This window comes from Diceros bicornis, chromosome 6, assembly GCF_020826845.1.
Source record: "Diceros bicornis minor isolate mBicDic1 chromosome 6, mDicBic1.mat.cur, whole genome shotgun sequence".
NCBI classification, from domain to species: Eukaryota; Metazoa; Chordata; class Mammalia; order Perissodactyla; family Rhinocerotidae; genus Diceros; species Diceros bicornis.
Window position 1 is genome coordinate 55,138,549 of NC_080745.1, and position 17,937 is coordinate 55,156,485.

General features: G+C 42.5%; 1 protein-coding gene across 1 annotated transcript; it reads right to left on the reverse strand.

Annotated features, from left to right (window-relative positions):
• Nucleotides 1–532: 532 nt before the first annotated feature.
• On the reverse strand, nucleotides 533–17,248 carry ACTA2 (actin alpha 2, smooth muscle). Its single transcript, XM_058543480.1, has 9 exons — nucleotides 17,198–17,248; nucleotides 13,303–13,457; nucleotides 11,761–11,889; nucleotides 9,249–9,359; nucleotides 7,261–7,345; nucleotides 6,721–6,882; nucleotides 4,793–4,984; nucleotides 3,362–3,543; nucleotides 533–822 (listed from the first exon to the last, which is right to left on the reverse strand). Exons 2-9 carry the CDS (start codon nucleotides 13,429–13,431, stop codon nucleotides 679–681), a joined length of 1,134 nt encoding a protein of 377 aa, XP_058399463.1. The 5' UTR covers nucleotides 13,432–13,457; nucleotides 17,198–17,248; the 3' UTR covers nucleotides 533–678.
• Nucleotides 17,249–17,937: the final 689 nt, after the last annotated feature.

The window sequence follows — 17,937 nt, forward strand, 5'->3', positions numbered from 1 at the left end:
AGAGACAGATATTGATCAGGAGAAAGAAAACAGATGATCCAGATGTGTAGTGAGATTTTAGAGCAGTGTTTCTTCATGTTTTTTAAAAATCTGTTTCCCCTGATAAACTTAAAAGTCATACCTTCCTTTAATATATATTTATTAAGTTTAAAATGTGTTATATATATAAAAAGTCATATGTATGTGTATGTATAATATACGTATGTATGTATGTGTGTATAGGCTACCAGTACTGAGATTATGAGGGCAAAGTAATATAAAGACTAGCAAGTTATGAAGTCCTATCCCAGTGTGGATTATCCTAGCAATACACTTTAATCCAAGTTTTCATTTATCTCCTGTGTATTTTCAAATTCCCACTGGCAGCATTTAATTGAACGTCCCGTGATTCTAGCCCTTCCTGGGAAACATATACATCCTAGTGTGGCATGTCCTCAGCTGCACCACTAGAGGGAGCCACTCTGTAACAGATGAGGTCAACCTAACAGAAATACCTGATCATCTGGTGCTGATCAGAGACCAAGGCTATAGGTTACCAGTAACATATTTCAGATTTATTAAAAAACACATAGGTAACGAGTCAGAGCTTTGGCCAGGAAAGATTTGGAAAAGAACTGAAGGCATTATTCCACAAAACATTCACAGTTGCGTGCTAGAGACAGAGAGCGGGGTAGTGTTTTAGAAGCATTTGCGGTGGACAATGGAGGGCCCAGCTTCGTCGTACTCCTGTTTGCTGATCCACATCTGCTGGAAGGTGGACAGAGAGGCCAGGATGGAGCCGCCAATCCAGACAGAGTATTTGCGCTCCGGAGGGGCAATGATCTGTCGGTCAGGATGAGAAAGAAGGGCCGTTAGTGCACTAGGACAGCCCCTGGGCATTCTAGCGTGGTCCAGACTTGGTGACCTGGCTGAAGTTTCATGGGCAGCAGGGTCCGTCTTGGCTGTTAGATGCCTAATCCTAACCCAACTCCTAACCCTAACCCAAGGGGGTGTGACGAGGTTGTGGATTTAGAGATTCTTCAATGAGTGCATTTGTTTTTCTGGCTGCCTTTCCACCCTCTATTCCAAAGCATCTGTAACACCTCTACTGTGTTCAGTCGACTACAGGGCAAACTGAAAGTTGACCCCAAATCCTACATGACTTTTGCTTAAGAGCCCCAAAATAGCTATAGTTGAACAATTTCAAATTCCACTCCAGAATTGGGTACTGTGTAGAAATGAATACAGACACTTCAGCCAACAGACAAGGTGTTTCCGAAACGATGGTGAAAGAGTTTAATTTCTGTTTACCCCCCAAGCTCTGGTTTAACATTTATTTTTAAAACAAGTAGCTGCCATTTACTGAGCACCTACTATGTACCAGGCACTGTGCTGAGCATTTTACGTGTATTATCTCATTTAACTCTTATAACCACTTGGAAGAGTAAGTATTAAATTACTCCCATGTTTCATACGAGAAAATAGAGACTGAGAGAGGTTTAAGTAACGGGCGTAGGTCACACTGGTTGTGTACATGTCAGACCCGAAATTCAAACCAGGACCTCTCCCAGGCATTTTTTTGTTTCATTTTGTTTTGTTTTAGAAGTGACCTTTTTATTTTGGGATAATTTTGGATTTACAGAAAAGTTGCAAAGATAGTGTAGAGTTCCTGTAGACCCCTCATCCACTTTCAGTTTCCCCTAATGTCATCATCTTACGGTCCCAGGTTCTTAACGGTTTTCTCTCACCACAATGGAGCCCAAAGTTCCACATTTCTTTCTTCTTTTTTTTTTTTTTGTGAGGAAGATCAGCCCTGAGCTAACATCCGTGCTAATCCTCCTCTTTTTTGCTGAGGAAGACCAGCTCTGAGCTAACATCCACTGCCTAATCCTCCTCCTTTTTTTCCCCCAAAGCCCCCCAGTAGATAGTTGTACGTCATAGTTGCGCATCCTTCTAGTTGCTGTATGTGGGAGGCGGCCTCAGCATGGCCGGAGAAGTGGTGCGTCTGTGCACACCCGGGGATCCGAACCGGGGTCGCCAGGAGCGGAGCGCACGCACTTAACCGCCAAGCCATGGGGCCGGCCCTCCACATTCATTTCTAATCAAGAAGCCTAGTCTGGGAACTAGGAACTACCCAGTTTGAGCTACAGCCTCTCTCTGTGATAAACCCCCCACCCAGGCTGGCTTTGTCGGGGAACCCAGCAGCTGGTTTCATCTCTCTCCCTCCGGTGTGGGAGGAAGAGGGGGCAAGAGTTGATCAGAGGGGCATCCGAGAAACACAGATCCTCAGAACCAGTCTCTCTCCTCTCACCTGCAGCCTGTTAGTGCCTATGATGCAGAGAGAGAGCGTGCTTCAGTCTCGCACTCTTTTATGTTGTTGCACACCACTTCCAAAAAAAGAGAAGGGAGTGCAAATAACAGAGAACTTGTTTGAACTCTTCTCCTGTGTGTGATCTGCACCCAGAGTGCCCCTTCTCCAGCTCCCTTTGACATGGGTCAGAGGGCACCGGCATGGCCTTCTGATTTCAGAGTGATAATAGCCTTTGGGAAGTCGCCAGCCACATGTAAGCTTGCCTCCAAAGAATGATTTCCATTTAATCTCTGAGTTCCTTTGACGGGAACTCAAAACTCACACAATAGATGGGTCTCGGGTGGCTCAGAGACTGAGCCTGGTCGTCTTGGAGTCATTCTGTTCTTTTAAGCACCTATATCAAAAGGTATGCCGGACAGAGAGGTGAAGATAAAATTCTAATTCCTGGCCACCGAGATGTGGTCACATTTAGTAGCGGAACAAGAGTCTATGCTATTGAATCTACTGGGTTTAAACCTCTTCAGAAGTATGTCTGGCTCGTCTGATTTTTTTTAATGTTCTATACTCTATATAATATTCTATATTATGCTACCTATACTAGACACAGTATTTTTGTGATGAGGAAAAATAACAAAATGTATGTTTTAAAGAGATATGATGAATGTTGACTAGATTTATTGTAGTGATCATTTGGAAATATATACAAATATTGGATTGTTATGTTGTACACCTGAAACTAAAATAATATGTCAATTATACCTCAATAAAAAAAATAAAAAGATATGCACACATGGGGAGCTCTGTTGACCTTTACTGTACCTGCTGTAAGTAGCTGATAGACAGGGATAAGTATAGATTAAATTTTTTACAAAAATAATTCAACTTCTCTTATGAACTGGGTTGACATATCCTATAAAGTATGCAACCGTGGACTTGTACCTACTGCCTAGCCGTAGAACCCACGAGCACATGTGACTAAGATGTGGCCTCTGAAGAGTCCTTCACGCCAACCCTGGTGGTAGGGTTGGCACTGCCGGCAGCCTAGCCATGGAGTCTGCCACTGAACCATACCTTGATCTTCATGGTGCTGGGTGCTAGGGCAGTGATCTCCTTCTGCATGCGATCGGCAATGCCGGGGTACATGGTGGTGCCCCCAGAGAGAACGTTGTTAGCATAGAGGTCCTTCCTGATGTCAATATCGCACTTCATGATGCTGTTGTAGGTGGTTTCATGGATGCCAGCAGATTCCATCCCTGGAAAACAGACACAGGCCATGGTCCTTGGGCAATGCGTAAAACCCAGGTTAGACATGGAAGACCTATGTGAGCAACTGGAAGACCTTACACTGGACTGAAGCTAGGCAGGCATAATAATCTAGGAACCACCCATCTGAAAACCCAAAAGGTCCTTGTGATGCTTGTAAAGGTCCATGTCCTCCCACTTCTTGTCTAGTGAGGAAGCCCTGCTGCAACATCTCCAGGGGGGTGGGGGGCTACAACATCACATCACTTATTTTTAATAGACTCACTACTGTGTATGGTTCAAATAAGGGGTAAAGCCTTCAGACTCCCTACAGAATGTCCAAAGCTGAGCCAATGTCACAGCCAATGCTCGGAACTCTCCCAAGTCTCCCTTTGGCTGCTGCCCTGTTCTCACCCCTCAGAGCTAAATGGTGCTGAGTCATCAGAAAAGTGCTTCATCCTATTTGGACCAAGAGTCATTTTTCTTCAATGTTGCTAATATATTTTTTTGTCTGAACTTTTTGTTAATTTCTGAAGTGGGTCTTTTGATAAGAACTTCTAGGTGGTCCTTCATCTTTTGCAGTGCTGTTATATAAGAATAATAGTAATAATAATAATACCTAATTATAAATTACTAACAATATCTGATAATTATTCAGTGCTCATTTGCTCCACGTATATCTCTGGTAATTCTCAGAGCCACCCTATGACATAGGTACTCTTACAATCTTCATTTTATAGATGAGGACACTGAGGCTTGGGGAGGTTAAGTGACTTTCCCAAGATTATGAAAGTAGCACTAATGCTCAAACCCAGGCTCACCCCTCCCAGAGCCTACCCTCTGTGAACAACTGTGCTAACCTCTCTCCCAAGGTCAATGCTAATGTAGGAGCAGGCTCTTCCATTTCTCTCTCCCCCTACCATTCCCAAACTCTCAGCATTCAGCACATCCTTCCCATCCATCCGGTGGCTACACTGTGTCCTAAGCATAGGCAATATCTGATCTTTCACCATGCACCATATGCCAAGAATGGTTTTGGCTTGACTACAACATAGATAGTGTTTTCTTATAAAGAAAACTCCTTTCCTGGCCTCCTTAAGTCTTCTCATCCTTTCCCTTGCCCTGGTTTAGAAATGCCTTTGGTCTTGTGGCCCCTGTCACATGTCCCCACATGCAGAAGGGTACTGGTAGCCACGGGCTGGCTGGACATGGGAGGATAGGGTGGTCTCCCCTTCCCAGGGATGGGACGTCGATGCCTACCAATGAAGGATGGCTGGAACAGGGTCTCTGGGCAGCGGAAGCGCTCATTCCCGATGGTGATCACTTGCCCATCGGGCAGCTCATAGCTCTTCTCCAGAGAGGAGGAGGACGCGGCAGTAGCCATCTCGTTTTCAAAGTCCAGAGCTACATAACACAGTTTCTCCTTGATGTCCCGGACAATCTCACGCTCAGCTGTCAAGACACACACATTAGGGTTTGCACAAGCAATAAAAATCCACCTGCCCTGCTCCAATCTCTCCCATAATACAAGTTCCTTCAAAGAAGTGTGTAAATTCATTATTTTGCGACTGCAAATCCATGATGGGAATTAAGTTATAGGTCCACTAGGGAACCACTCTGTTCCTAGCAGAGTGCCTCAAACATGGTAGACCCTTAGTAACCATTGTCTTGAAAATGCATGACAGGAATAAAATGAGCTAGCTAGAGAAAGGCACAGAGCAGGAAATCCTTCTGTACATTAAGTTTTTTTGCAGAATTAACTAATCATTCTCTATTATAATTGTTTATAACAGTTTGTTATATTGGATTTTCAGTTTATCAGGTTGTCTTATGCTGAAGCAGCCCCTTAGGGGGCCCCACAGTTTTCAAAAAACTCCAGAGATCCATGTTGGCTGGCCCAGGTAGACTCTAGCTCAAACTCTTGGCACATTTATCACCTTCCAGAGAAAGGCAGGCCCTGGCTCAGGACCAGTCCTACTCTAGAAGGCTCTAGTGGTGCATGAAAGAAGTGCACAGGCAGACACCTTTCAAACTCCTGCACTCTGAGGTTCTAAACTATTGGTTCCATTCGGGCCTCCGGGAACCTTTTGGAGTTGTCTTGGGATTCTTTGTAGGGAGCAGAGGAGGAACAGAATTAATTCAACTCCCTACTCCAAAAGGAGACTTTAACATCTTCAAGCCTCAAACTTGGAGGCTAGATTAAGCCTCAAGCACGTCCAGAAACCCAAACATTTGGACAATACCAAATTGACGAGGGGAGGGCAGGCAGCTAGGGCCACCGGCACTGAGGATGCCACAACGTCTCTAGTAACATCTGACTCTGACTCTTGTGGATGAAGACCTGGTGGCCCCAGTTTAGAGTCTGAAGACACAGGTATCACTGCCTGAGGGGTTGGTGTTAGTAATAGCTAACAATTACTGCATGCTTACTCTGTGCCAGTTATTCCACGTGCATTATCTCATTTAATCAATCACATTAGAAAGGGTCTACAATCACCCTCATTTTACAGATGAAGAGACTATGGCTTAGCAAGGTTAGATAACTTGTCCAAGGTCATACAGCTAGCAAGTGGCAAAATTGGGCTCCAAGCCCTGTCTAGATCCCTCCAAAGACTGCCCATCACCACACCATTCTGTCTTCAGTTTCTGCACACTCTCTTCTTGTGAATGGAGGGGATTAAAAAAGGCTCAAATAATACAACTCTACTAGCTCATAATACTAGACAGTTATAATTTTTTTTTTTTTTTTGTGAGGAGGACTAGCCCTGAGCTGACATCCGATGCCAATCCTCCCCTTTTATCTTGAGGAAGAGTGGCCCTGAGCTAACATCTGTGCCCATCTTCCTCTACTCTATATGGGACACCGCCACAGGATGGCTTACCAAGTGGTGCGTCAGTGCGCGCCTGGGATCCGAACCTGTGAACCCCAGACTGCTGAAGCTGAGCGCTTAACCGCTTGTGCCACTGGGCCGGCCCCTATAAATGTTCTTCTTAAGGAAACATTATAATCATTTTGCAACTTCACATAGCAAAAAAAGCCATGCTTTGCTCTGGGCAATGCAGTCCAGGCCTTGCCATCTGCAAGGCTCCCTCCCATCGTTTCCTTGGATAGTCACTATGGTCCTGTAAACTACGGTTAAGAACATACTGTCCCCACACCCCTTTCCCTTTATTTCCACGGGTCTCACCGGTAGTCACAAAGGAATAGCCACGCTCAGTCAGGATCTTCATGAGGTAGTCGGTGAGATCTCGGCCAGCCAGGTCCAGACGCATGATGGCGTGGGGCAGGGCATAGCCCTCATAGATGGGCACGTTGTGGGTGACACCATCTCCAGAGTCCAGCACAATGCCTGGGGAACAATTGGATTCAATAAATGTCACCCACGGCAGCCAGCATATTGTCACTTACTGGTCTAGTAGAAGGGGAATTTCTAAGCCTCTTATTTGAAAGAGAGGAAGGAAGGCATTTGATAGAATAGGGGAGGCGGGACAGGGTTTGGGAAAGATGAAAAAAGAAAGAACAGAAAGAGAGAAAAAATAGAAAAAATCTTACTAGAAATATGAACTTAAGAGCTTGTTTTTAAAGGTGAGAAGAAGACCTTCTGGGGCTGAGATTAGCCCTGTCAATTCTAACTAACCCTATCCATCACAACCCACATGTTTATAAGCATCAATCTGGTAACTGATGGTGTATTCAATCGAAGCTCCTATTCATTCCAGCCACCTACCAGTTGTACGTCCAGAGGCGTAGAGGGACAGCACCGCCTGAATAGCCACATACATGGCTGGCACATTGAAAGTCTCAAACATAATCTGCAAAGCAATCCAAAGAGCTAAGTTAATGATCTGCCAGTTTTACCAGGAATGTTCAAGAGGGCATGCCTTGTGGATGAATGCAGATGGGCCCGCCTGGTTCTGGGCAGAGGAGACTAAGGTAAAGGAGGTACAGGACAGCCCTGGTCACTGGAAGAGGAGGAATGAAGGTGTGAATGGGGAAACCATCACACTGGCGACCTGATGGCATGGAGAAGGGAAGGGGCAGTGTGCACACATGACTGTGCAGGGGTGGGGGCCTCTAGCTTCTGGCTCTGGCCCTGGCTCTGACTTGAATGCAACCTGGGAGAATTCACCAAACATAGCTGACTAACATGGACTTCATTCCGGGGCTCTCAACTGTAAATGGAGGAGGAATTAGGACCAGATGAGCTCTGGGGCTCTTTCAGTGTGAACAGCCCAGGACTTACTAAAGATATCAAAGCCAAAAGAAAAAGAAAAGACCACATCCAGGTTTGGACTTCTCTGGCATAAAGAAGACCTGAAGCTTAGACTGATTGAGATTCACCCAGTTCTGTGATTTGCCTGAGGTTCCACTTAATCTTTTCCACTTTTTTATTTAGTTGCTGAGTCAATGCCAGCCCTAGAATCTGAGGCCACTCTGGCTACAGTGGAAGGGGCCCTGATTCCTGGAAGACAAGAACTGCCTGCTGGTAACAGAGGCCACGTATGAATACCAATGGCCCAGCTCATGCAGTCCAGGGACAAGATTAGAACCAGAGCCCCTCCAGGTCACTCAGGAGAAGTTTGTGCAAACCGAGATGCCCACAGGCCTCCGTTTCTCTATCTGCAAAACTCTTCTAGTCTCTTCACCAGAACATCTGACATCATTTGCTAGAGAGTCATAATTCCCAACTATTCTTCTACCTTCACAGCATTCACAAGAACAATAATGCCCATCTGACACAGCATCTTTTGCTACATGGAGTGATTCCCAGGCACAGATGTTCCCCTGTAGAGAATATGTGTTGGTGTAAGCACCAAGAGCTCTTCTGAGGTCAAGGCCCTGTAGTATTTACATTTATTCTTCTCCAAGGCCAAAAGATCCTGGGTCAATTCCAGACTCTGCCACTCCTAGCTGTGTGACCTTGGGATAACACCTAATGTATTTGAGCCCCGATTTCTTCATTTATATAATCAGGATAATAATAGCTTCTGCCTCACATTGTTAAGATTCAAAGAGACAATGCATATAAAATGCTTAACCCGGGGCTTAACCAGAGCAAGCATGAAATTGACATTAGATATTTTTATTGGATAGCTCATCCAAACTGGAAAACTTGCCTAGCTGGTAGAATGGATGGTCTCCTGCTACAGGTCTTTGAGCTTCAGACAAGTCACAATAATGACAATGATAAATATTATTTGTTGAATGTTTATTATACTAGGCATCATGATATACATTTAACATTTTGCCTCATTAATCTTCACATCAATCCTTTGAAACATAATGGTACTAATATTATTCCCAACGTACAGACAAAGAAACTGAGGCTCTGAGAAATTAAGTAGATTCTTTAAGGTCACATAGCTAAGTGACAGATGCAGTTTTCAAACCTAGATCTATCTGACTCCAGAACGAAAATTCCCCACTGTATGTTACCTATGTTTTGAAATGACTTCTCCTTAGAAGTTTTTAACCTAAACATGTTACCGTTTCAATTAAATCTTTTAAATTTCTTATTGCTCTTGGAGCCGAGGGGCAGTTTCTGCAGTAAAGATGTGAGTCCCATCAAGATCTTTGGAACCACTGAGTTCCTGGAAAGTTGTCAGTGTGTGAGTGGACTGCTGGGGTAGGCTGTCTCTCTGCTGTCCCGCATAGCCCCTTTCAAACAGGACTTTCCCAAACCCAAAAGTGCTGGGTCCTGGAATGGATATTTACCTGGGTCATTTTCTCCCTGTTGGCCTTGGGGTTCAGGGGTGCCTCGGTGAGCAGGGTTGGATGCTCTTCAGGGGCAACACGAAGCTCATTGTAGAAGGAGTGGTGCCAGATCTAGCGGGGAAACCGAGGAGAAACACAATGATGTGATGTCATGCAGGCACTGCAGACCCAGAAAAGGGACCAGAATGAGCTAAATGAAACCAGGACTAAATAAAATGTTGCAACTACTCATTACATGTCCACATTTTTACAGATGCCAAAACTGAAGCTCAAGTGAGTAACTTACCCAAGCATTCACATCTGCTGAGTGACTGAGCAAAAACCCAAATCTGGGTTTGTCAGGCAGGATGGTGTAGTGGTTAAAGACACAGCCTCTGGAGGCAAATCTGGGTTCAAATCGCAGCTCAACCACTTCTTGGTTGTGTGAGCTTCAGCAAATTTTAACCCTTCTAAGCTCCAGTCTCACCATCAGTAATATGAAAATAATTAGTATGTCTTTGTGAGAATTTAATGAGGTAATCCTAGAGTTACTATTTAGCTCAGTGCCTGGCTTGAGTACACGTTATTATTATTCACTATATCTTCTCTACTCCGTACTTCCATTTTAGTTAATATTCATGGGAAATGATTTAGTTTAATAAGTAAAAGACAAATGAGTGAACACATGAGTGGATGAATGAAGCTGACCTGAAAAACTAGTTGCCATTTTTAACACTTTTAAGGAAATCTCCCGCTGCAGTGTACGTTAAGAAGAGAACAGGTCTCCTTGCCTCTTGCCTCCATCCTCTCCATCCCCTACTTTTGCTCTCCAGGTCTGGGACGAGCCTGCCTCCGTTGGCACCCTCTGAACCTTCTATTCAGGGGCAGACATTTGGCTTTCAGGTGCTTCAAAAAAGCCAACACCTATTTATAGCATATTTGTGTGAATATACTTTGGATATGAGTGTGTTTACTTCATGATTGAGCATCCTCTTTCATCCCTGGATGCCAAAAAGAACAAACCACTGTAAAAAGTGCTAAATTAATTATTTTTAAAAGCATGAAAATTCTCCACTAGCACCAGGAATATTAGATTCATCCAGAATTAAAACAAAACAATATAAGAACTGCTGGTGAAAGTTTATAAATGAATAAAAGCAAGATGGACTTTAAAGACTCTTTATCTTGTTCCACTTGCTTTGGTTTTGAATTTGTGGTTTCTAGAGAAGAAATGAGACTCCTGAAAGTTCTATTCCTTTGATGGACTAAAAGTAGCAGAGTGATCAAGAAATCCTGCCAATCATGTTATATACTGTGGTTACTCTGAAACATCACTTAAAAAACAACCAGTCTCTCCCTCTGTCTCTCTTTCATCTCCCTCTCTCCAGAAGACACTTGGAATTTAATTTTAGAAATGATGAAACGCTTTATTCGTTCCAAGGTTCTTTCTCCAGGCACATGCATTCTGAGATGCTGCCAGCTCCATGGAGAAACTCTTAAAGAGTATTTTCCCACTGCTATTAATATCTTCTCCTCAGTGCAAACTGCAGTCTTACCAAATCCAGAATCTTAGACTAAGCAAAGCTAATGAAATATAATTTTTGTAGAGAAGCAGAGGTTGCATCATTATTACTGATAAATTCTAGCAAAACTATGCTCTTTTAAACCGGTAACAGTGTGTGGGTGTGTGCATATATGTAGGGAGCTGATAGATAAATAAAAGTCCAGATGTTAACGGTTCTAATATATTTCGTTGCATTTTTAAAATTTTATGTCATTTTCTCATTAATCCTGCTTTTTCTCTGATCACTTGTGTTTCTATGACGCCTAATAACAAACACCAACATCTTAGGATTTAACTCTTCTCATTAGTTCTTTTGCATGACTTGGGGAGATAAAGACTTCACTTAATGCAACAAAGACATATACTTTTTCTAAACGTGTATTTTAAAACTTTTATCAGTTGCTTGTGCTTCAATATGTTGAAGGACATTCAGGAATGTACCAAATCCACAAAATCACAGCCCCCTTTTCTATAGTGAAACTAAGTGGGTTTTTTTTTCTTTTTTTTTGAATATTCAAGATGAGTTAGCGAAAAGCTTTCAAGAATGGGTGGGCTAAGGGAACACCCAGCTCTTCCAGTCCTCTTTAGCCATAGTACACTGAGAGGACAGCCATGCAGCCTCTGATGAGAACAAAAGGGGGGATTGTTCTCCTGGCTGTTGCTCATACAATGCTTGTCCTAAGAGGGTAATCCAGTTGACTGAGCGATAGGCTATTCATTCCAACCACGGTTCTCATCTACAGAACTGTCTCCCTCTAATTGGTTTATAAACCAATTAGGGATTTGTTTTTTTAAAGAAACCTTCCAGGATTTTTTTTTTTTCAGTTAGTGATAATCTAGAATAAACATTAGCTAGTAAAAGTACAACTGGGCAATGCGAGCCAGTTATTTTCCCCAGCAGTAGCAAGATGTTTTGAATCAGGGGTCATAGGAAATACGCATAACAACCTTCAGGGAACCTCCTGGTACCTTTTCCATGTCGTCCCAGTTGGTGATGATGCCGTGTTCTATCGGGTACTTCAAGGTCAGGATTCCTCTTTTACTTTGTGCTTCGTCACCCACGTAGCTGTCTTTTTGTCCCATTCCCACCATCACCCCCTAAAAAGGTTCAACACATAATGAGTCAGCCTGTCACAGAACTCGTGAATTCATTTAATCCAATCATAAAGGGTTAAATCACTGAGCTAGGAAGTTCCTCTTTTGGTACCAGCAACAATACGCTGTCTCATGGTCACTATGCTCTTAGGCAACATCTCTCAGTTGATTGGAAACAGGCCTGAATCAGCCTACAAATAGCAGAGGACCCTGTGGGTAAGGCAACTTGACATTGTGTGTTTTATCTTCCTTCTTCCTTGATGAGCTCTGTTAGGGCAGAGATTGTATTTGTCTTGTTTGCCGCTATAACAAATTGCCTAGCATATATTTGGCACTCAATAATTATTTGTTGAATTAATATATGAAATTTTACATAATAGTTAAATGGCATTTTGCCTCTTATAAGTCCTTTAAACTGTACTTTTAAAGTTATCACCTACCCAAGAGTATATGAATATTATTTTCTAACCATTATAAGCAAAGCATTCTATCTACAAATGACCACTCAGTACTTGATTTCTAATGGATAAACCCATACCAGTCAACATTAAGACATCTGCCTAAACTAGTCAGGTGTATTTTTTTAATCATTAAGGTTAAGCTTAAAAAAAAAAAAAGAAAGAGAATTCTCATTATTGGATTTTAAGTTGCACTGGGGTGACTATTTTAGAATTGCAAAACAGTTGTGGCTACTAATAGATCCATAAAATAGTGGCTTGTGCCAAATATTTCCATTGCATACAGCTCAACAAAGAGACAGAGTTCATTCACTGGAGGAGGCTTCTATTATTTGCTCTTGTGAGTATTTGCCAAACTGAGAGCCATATATCAATCAGATAGGCTCAATGTTCAAAATATGTTTCTGATGTAAAGGAGAATTTCATCTCTGAAATTTTTTTTACTATGTGGCTGCCACCAACATTTTGTTTAGACATAACGTTATGTAAAATTACCACATGGCTGACCAGATGTATTTCGTTGACAGCTAACAGTAAATAAAATTACATTTGTTAACAGAGCTACTTTCATTTAACATCAAGTTCTATGAGAGTGACTGACCTGGGCTCTTCATTTAGTTACTTTCCAAAGAATAGCTATGGTATACAGCAGGTTACTCATAAGCATTTCTGATAATGATGATGATGATGATAATAATAACTATATTTAGAAAAACAGAACTTATGAAAAAGGGGCAGACTTATATCTAATAGATACCCACCACATAATCTGTCTAGATCATGCATGAAATTGGCACTTAGTCCTAGACGTTAATCATCAGAGATGTATTTTTAATAAGTTTACATAATTTCCAGGCAGAGAGCAACAGACAATCTGTGGATACCCAGGGACACACAGACATAGAGGGACCTAATCTATAGCCCTGTTTCTCTCTGTTCCAATCAGAATTTTGCTCACCTGATGTCTGGGACGTCCCACAATAGATGGGAAAACAGCCCTGGGAGCATCGTCCCCAGCAAAGCCGGCCTTACAGAGCCCAGAGCCATTGTCACACACCAGGGCAGTGCTGTCCTCTTCTTCACACATCTCGGCTGGAACTACTTCACAGGGTCCTGCAGGAAACAGGGAGGAAGCTGCCCCAGCTGTAATCCAGCAGTCATGGCACTTCCCCAAGCACTCCCACCTTCCAGGCTGGGTTTGGGTCCCCTCCTCTGTATTCCTAGAGTGCTCTCCACTGACCTTTATCTAACACAGCATTTATCTCAAAGTACTTTAATTAGACTGTAAGCTTCTTATAAGCCAAAACTCTGACTTCCAGGCTCATATAACTGGCTTCTACCACCGTGGCTGACACCTCACAGGTGCTCATAAACACTTTAAAGATTGACTAAGGCAAGTGAATGAATGAACAGCTGTAGAGCGAAGATAGGAATATCAGACTGTGAGACCAGATCTTCACAAGGACAAGTCACTTGTCAAATGTTAAAGAAGCTTCTGGAATTTGCTGTCTGTGTCAACCCAAAGTCACATTTTTCTAGATATGCTATAACTTTTTTAAATTTTTTCAAAAAGGTAGATTTTGAAGAATAGGCAGCACGTGAAAATTTGGAACTGTTGAAATGTTTAAAGCATTTAAAAAAAAAAGCTCTTTTAGATGCTAATGACTTTTATTTTACCCTTGGAAAAACATTAGAACCAATCAAAACTTTCTAAGTGCTTTAAATTTTAGGGCCTACAGTTATTCTCTATTGATAAAAATTACTGCTTAACTAAAAGTCCAACAAGCCAGGGTGAGTCCAATAAATAACACATCATGCAGTAGAATACTTTGCTGCCATTAAGAAAGATAAATAAAAGGTATATTCTTGTGTAAGAGTAATAGGCTAGAGAAAGTAATATTTTATGATCCTGTTAAAAATGTATTTTTATGCATTGCAAAAAGATTTATCATATTTACCAAGATGTAGATGGGGGTTATTTTGAAGTGGTGGGTTTTGTAGGTGTTTTTAATTATCTTCCCTGGGTTCTGTAATATTTTCTAAATTGAGCATGTATTCTTTTAGTAATAAAACAATATTTTAAATATCTCACTCTTAAGCATGGATCCTATGACAAAATTTGAAAGGCTGGAGCAAAAGTAACAACTTACAGATTTGGGAAACTGAAGCCTTAATAGACGACATTTTCGTTCATTTTTACAAATGAGAAAACCCACGGGAAATGATTTGCTCAAGGGCACACATGTTAGAGGCAGAGTAGAACCAGAGAACAGGTACTCTTGCCTACCCCTTGGCTTTCAATCCAGATTCCCTTCCATTTTTCCAAACAGAATTAGGTGGAAATAAATATCCTGTAAAGAGAAGGACACCCAGAGTTCTCTGCCTGGCTTTAGATCTTAGGCTTTCAAGTCGAGGAAGATTCTTCTAAGTTCGTGAATTCCTTGTACACCCAGACCTATATATAAAAGGCAACTGTTTTAAGGAAACTTCTGGGAAGTAAGCAAAGAAAAAGAAGCTATTATAATTGGAGTTCTGCCAGACCATTCCCACGAAATCAATGCTGCATCTTTCCAAATGCCGGGAACTTCCATAGCAGTGCCTAATGTAGCATGAACTTTGCAAAGAACGTGAACCTCAGCTGAGACGATATAGTTTAAAATCCATCTACTATTGTAGATGAGATCTCCTGTTGTCTCCAACTGACAAACAAGGAAATCAAGACTCAAGGAGTTGAAGTGGTTTGTCCAAGATCCAAACACTGGTAAAGTTAGGACACGGAGATTGCAGAGCACGATGATTATGAGCTTGGACTCGGGAGTCAAACTGCCTGAATATGAGTCAGAGTTTCACCACTTAGAAGCTGTGTGCCTCAGTGAGTTATTTAACATCTCTAAATCACAGTTTCCTTATTTATTAAAAAAAAAAAAAGCAATAATATTGGTACATACCACATAGAGTTCTTATGGGGATTAAGTTTTTTAAAAAAGCATTCAAAATAATTTATAGTGGTGTTTACATTATGAGTTACAATAAATATTAGTTTTAAAATTATTATTACTAAAATCATTATGTGATTATTATCATTATCCAGATCTTTTTATTTCCAGTCTTTGCTTTCTTTCCACAGTGCTTCCAGGCTTAGCATGGAAATCCTCAACTTGTAGATTCCACTTGTAGGAATGGAAAATGGAACTTATAAATGCTTGCTCTTTTCTTTCCCACCCATCTCTTCCCTTTCCAGACACTGAATTCTATTTGGCATTCATGTGATTTGGCTTCCTTCCTAGCAGATTTAGAAGCTAGAAGAGAGGTGAGAAATGGAAGGGAGACAAGACAGAAGAAGCGGTACGAGTCTGAGGTGCGTGTCAGAGGCAGGCAGCACCAGCTTCAGCAGGCTTCCTGTGGACGCACTAAGCAGATTGTCCAAACCAAAAGTAAGGGAGGAAAACAGGACAAAATATTTGGAATTAGAACGTTCTGAAAATGTGAGGGTATGGCCATCGTGAATACACATGTCCTTAATCACCCTTTTGTTGGGCAGGATGGGTTTGGGGGAGTGTTTGAGTATACTGCAGAAAAGTAGGCTGACCCTCAGCATCAGCACGCATGCGGAAGAAAATCTCAAAATTCAGTGAACGTATTTTTATTTGGCAAAAAATGTCCAGGAGGAATTTTATAATCTTTAAAAACAAGCACTATCATTAGAGAAGAAATCTCCGTGTCCTTGGAAAGGAGCTGGCTCTGTAGTTTACAACCCGCAACCGAACCTGAATGAGCAGCTGGGTTTGGAGCAAAGCATTTCCTAATTAGGTAAAACACACTCGAACGTCTGCTTTTGGAACTGCACCCGGGTCAGGGGGTTTGCTCCAACCACTCGAGTGCATCTTGTGCCAAAAATGAGTAGTTAGCGGGAGGGGACGGGGGAGTTGGAGGGGGGAGAGAACATTTCAGTTCCCAGCTCGTCGGTCTTGAAACGCAAACCATATTTAGTCATGAATCACAAATGGAAGGAGAATTTCAGTGTGAAAACTCCAGTCTGGGTTGAAGCTGCCAAGCCCTGATTTACAGCGAAAATCAGTGTGGGGCGGCGGGGCTGGCTCCACAGTTCTGCCTGCTTCACCAAGCTGAGAGAAATGCAAACCAGACGTCGCATGGGCTGACACAAACAGCTGTCAGATGCACACTCTGCTCCCTCTCTCTTATTCACAAAGATTCGGTGGGTTTCCTGCCGCGCTCTGCCATCCTGCTGCGCTCTGCTGCAAACGACCAACCACCTACTGACTGAGATGCACATCCTAAAGCGTAAGCTCACAGAAGACACCACCAATTAGAGCCAGAGGAACCCAGATGCAAATACACAAATAGCCAGTATCAAAGACTAGGCAACTAGCCTCTGGTTGCTTCTAAAATCCACTTCCAGATACCTTAGCTGCACCAAAAATACAGTTCAATTTAAAACCACCACGTCAAATCAGAACCACAAACATATACCGAAGTTTTCAGTGCCTAAACATACGTAAATGTATAACTTACTACAAACAGCCAGGCTGCGTCCTTGAAATGTGCTGCAAGATCTGGGCTGTTGGTTTAATCTAAACAGATTTTACAGGTGACAGACATAGATTTCATTTCATCTTCCTCTCCCCTCCTCCCCCCAACCAAGATGCATCTTAGCCTTGATTTTAATATTAAATAATTAGAGCTAAAAGGTACAATCATAGTAGTATAACCTTCATTCAAAAATTTCAGAGTGCAAGAGCCCAGCCAAATCTCTGTAGGCGATGCTGGATTACACTGGGTAATATCAGAGCCGCTGGATCTGTAAATCACATCCCTGGGCCTGTGCCACTTACCCTGACAATGCTCGGCTGGGCTTCTCCGCTCTGGACGGTGTTCAGGGAAGCTGACCGCTGAAGGGTTATATAGCCCCTTGGCCTGCTCCCCTCCCACTTGCTTCCCAAACAAGGAACAAAGACTGACTTAAGCCCGGCGTTCAGTCTAACACAACCATATAGGGACCTCAGCACAAAACTCTCTAATCTGGGTGGCCGGAGGCCTGGGTCTCTTCCACTGCATTCCACTGCTCTGCTCATGAAACGGGAGGCAGCTCAGCTGCCTTCGGAGATAAACACCCCAAGTCTTCAGAACAACTGCTGAAATGGCCAGAGATTCTGAGCTAGTATAATGCGGCAGATGCAGGCACGGTTTGCACATTTCTCAGAAGATGCCAGCCTGCTGTCATGCTGGCATCTCAGGGCATTTCGTAATGAACTGAGTGCAGAAAGGAGCAGCCTCTGAAGAGTAGGAACTTTTAAAAATTCTCCTACAAAGGTGGCCTGCAATGAAGAAAGATATTACTTCAATTGTCCATAAATACATAGAGGGAGTAATGATTTTACATAGGCATGTTGTGTTTATAAATCGAGTCCGTGTGTGGTGTTAATGGAAATAGGAATTGCAGTGGAGACAGGGTTGACGGGCCCCAGTTTCACAGAGGAATTTGGAAGTCAGCATTACCATAACCACTTTAATCCTTTGGTACATTAGATATGTCTACTAATTTGTCCCTGAGCAATTTAGCAGCACGATTAGG

What these genes read in the sequence shown, in the direction of transcription:
- ACTA2 (XM_058543480.1), bottom strand. Translation starts at nt 13,431, where the DNA reads ATGTGTGAAGAAGAGGACAGCACTGCCCTGGTGTGTGACAATGGCTCT. An exon ending in GTTCCAGCCATCCTTCATTG is followed by an intron (nt 3,544 to 4,792) that starts GTAGGCATCGAC and finishes TCTGTTTTCCAG; the next exon opens with GGATGGAATCTGCTGGCATC. An exon ending in CCAGCACCATGAAGATCAAG is followed by an intron (nt 823 to 3,361) that starts GTATGGTTCAGT and finishes CCTGACCGACAG; the next exon opens with ATCATTGCCCCTCCGGAGCG.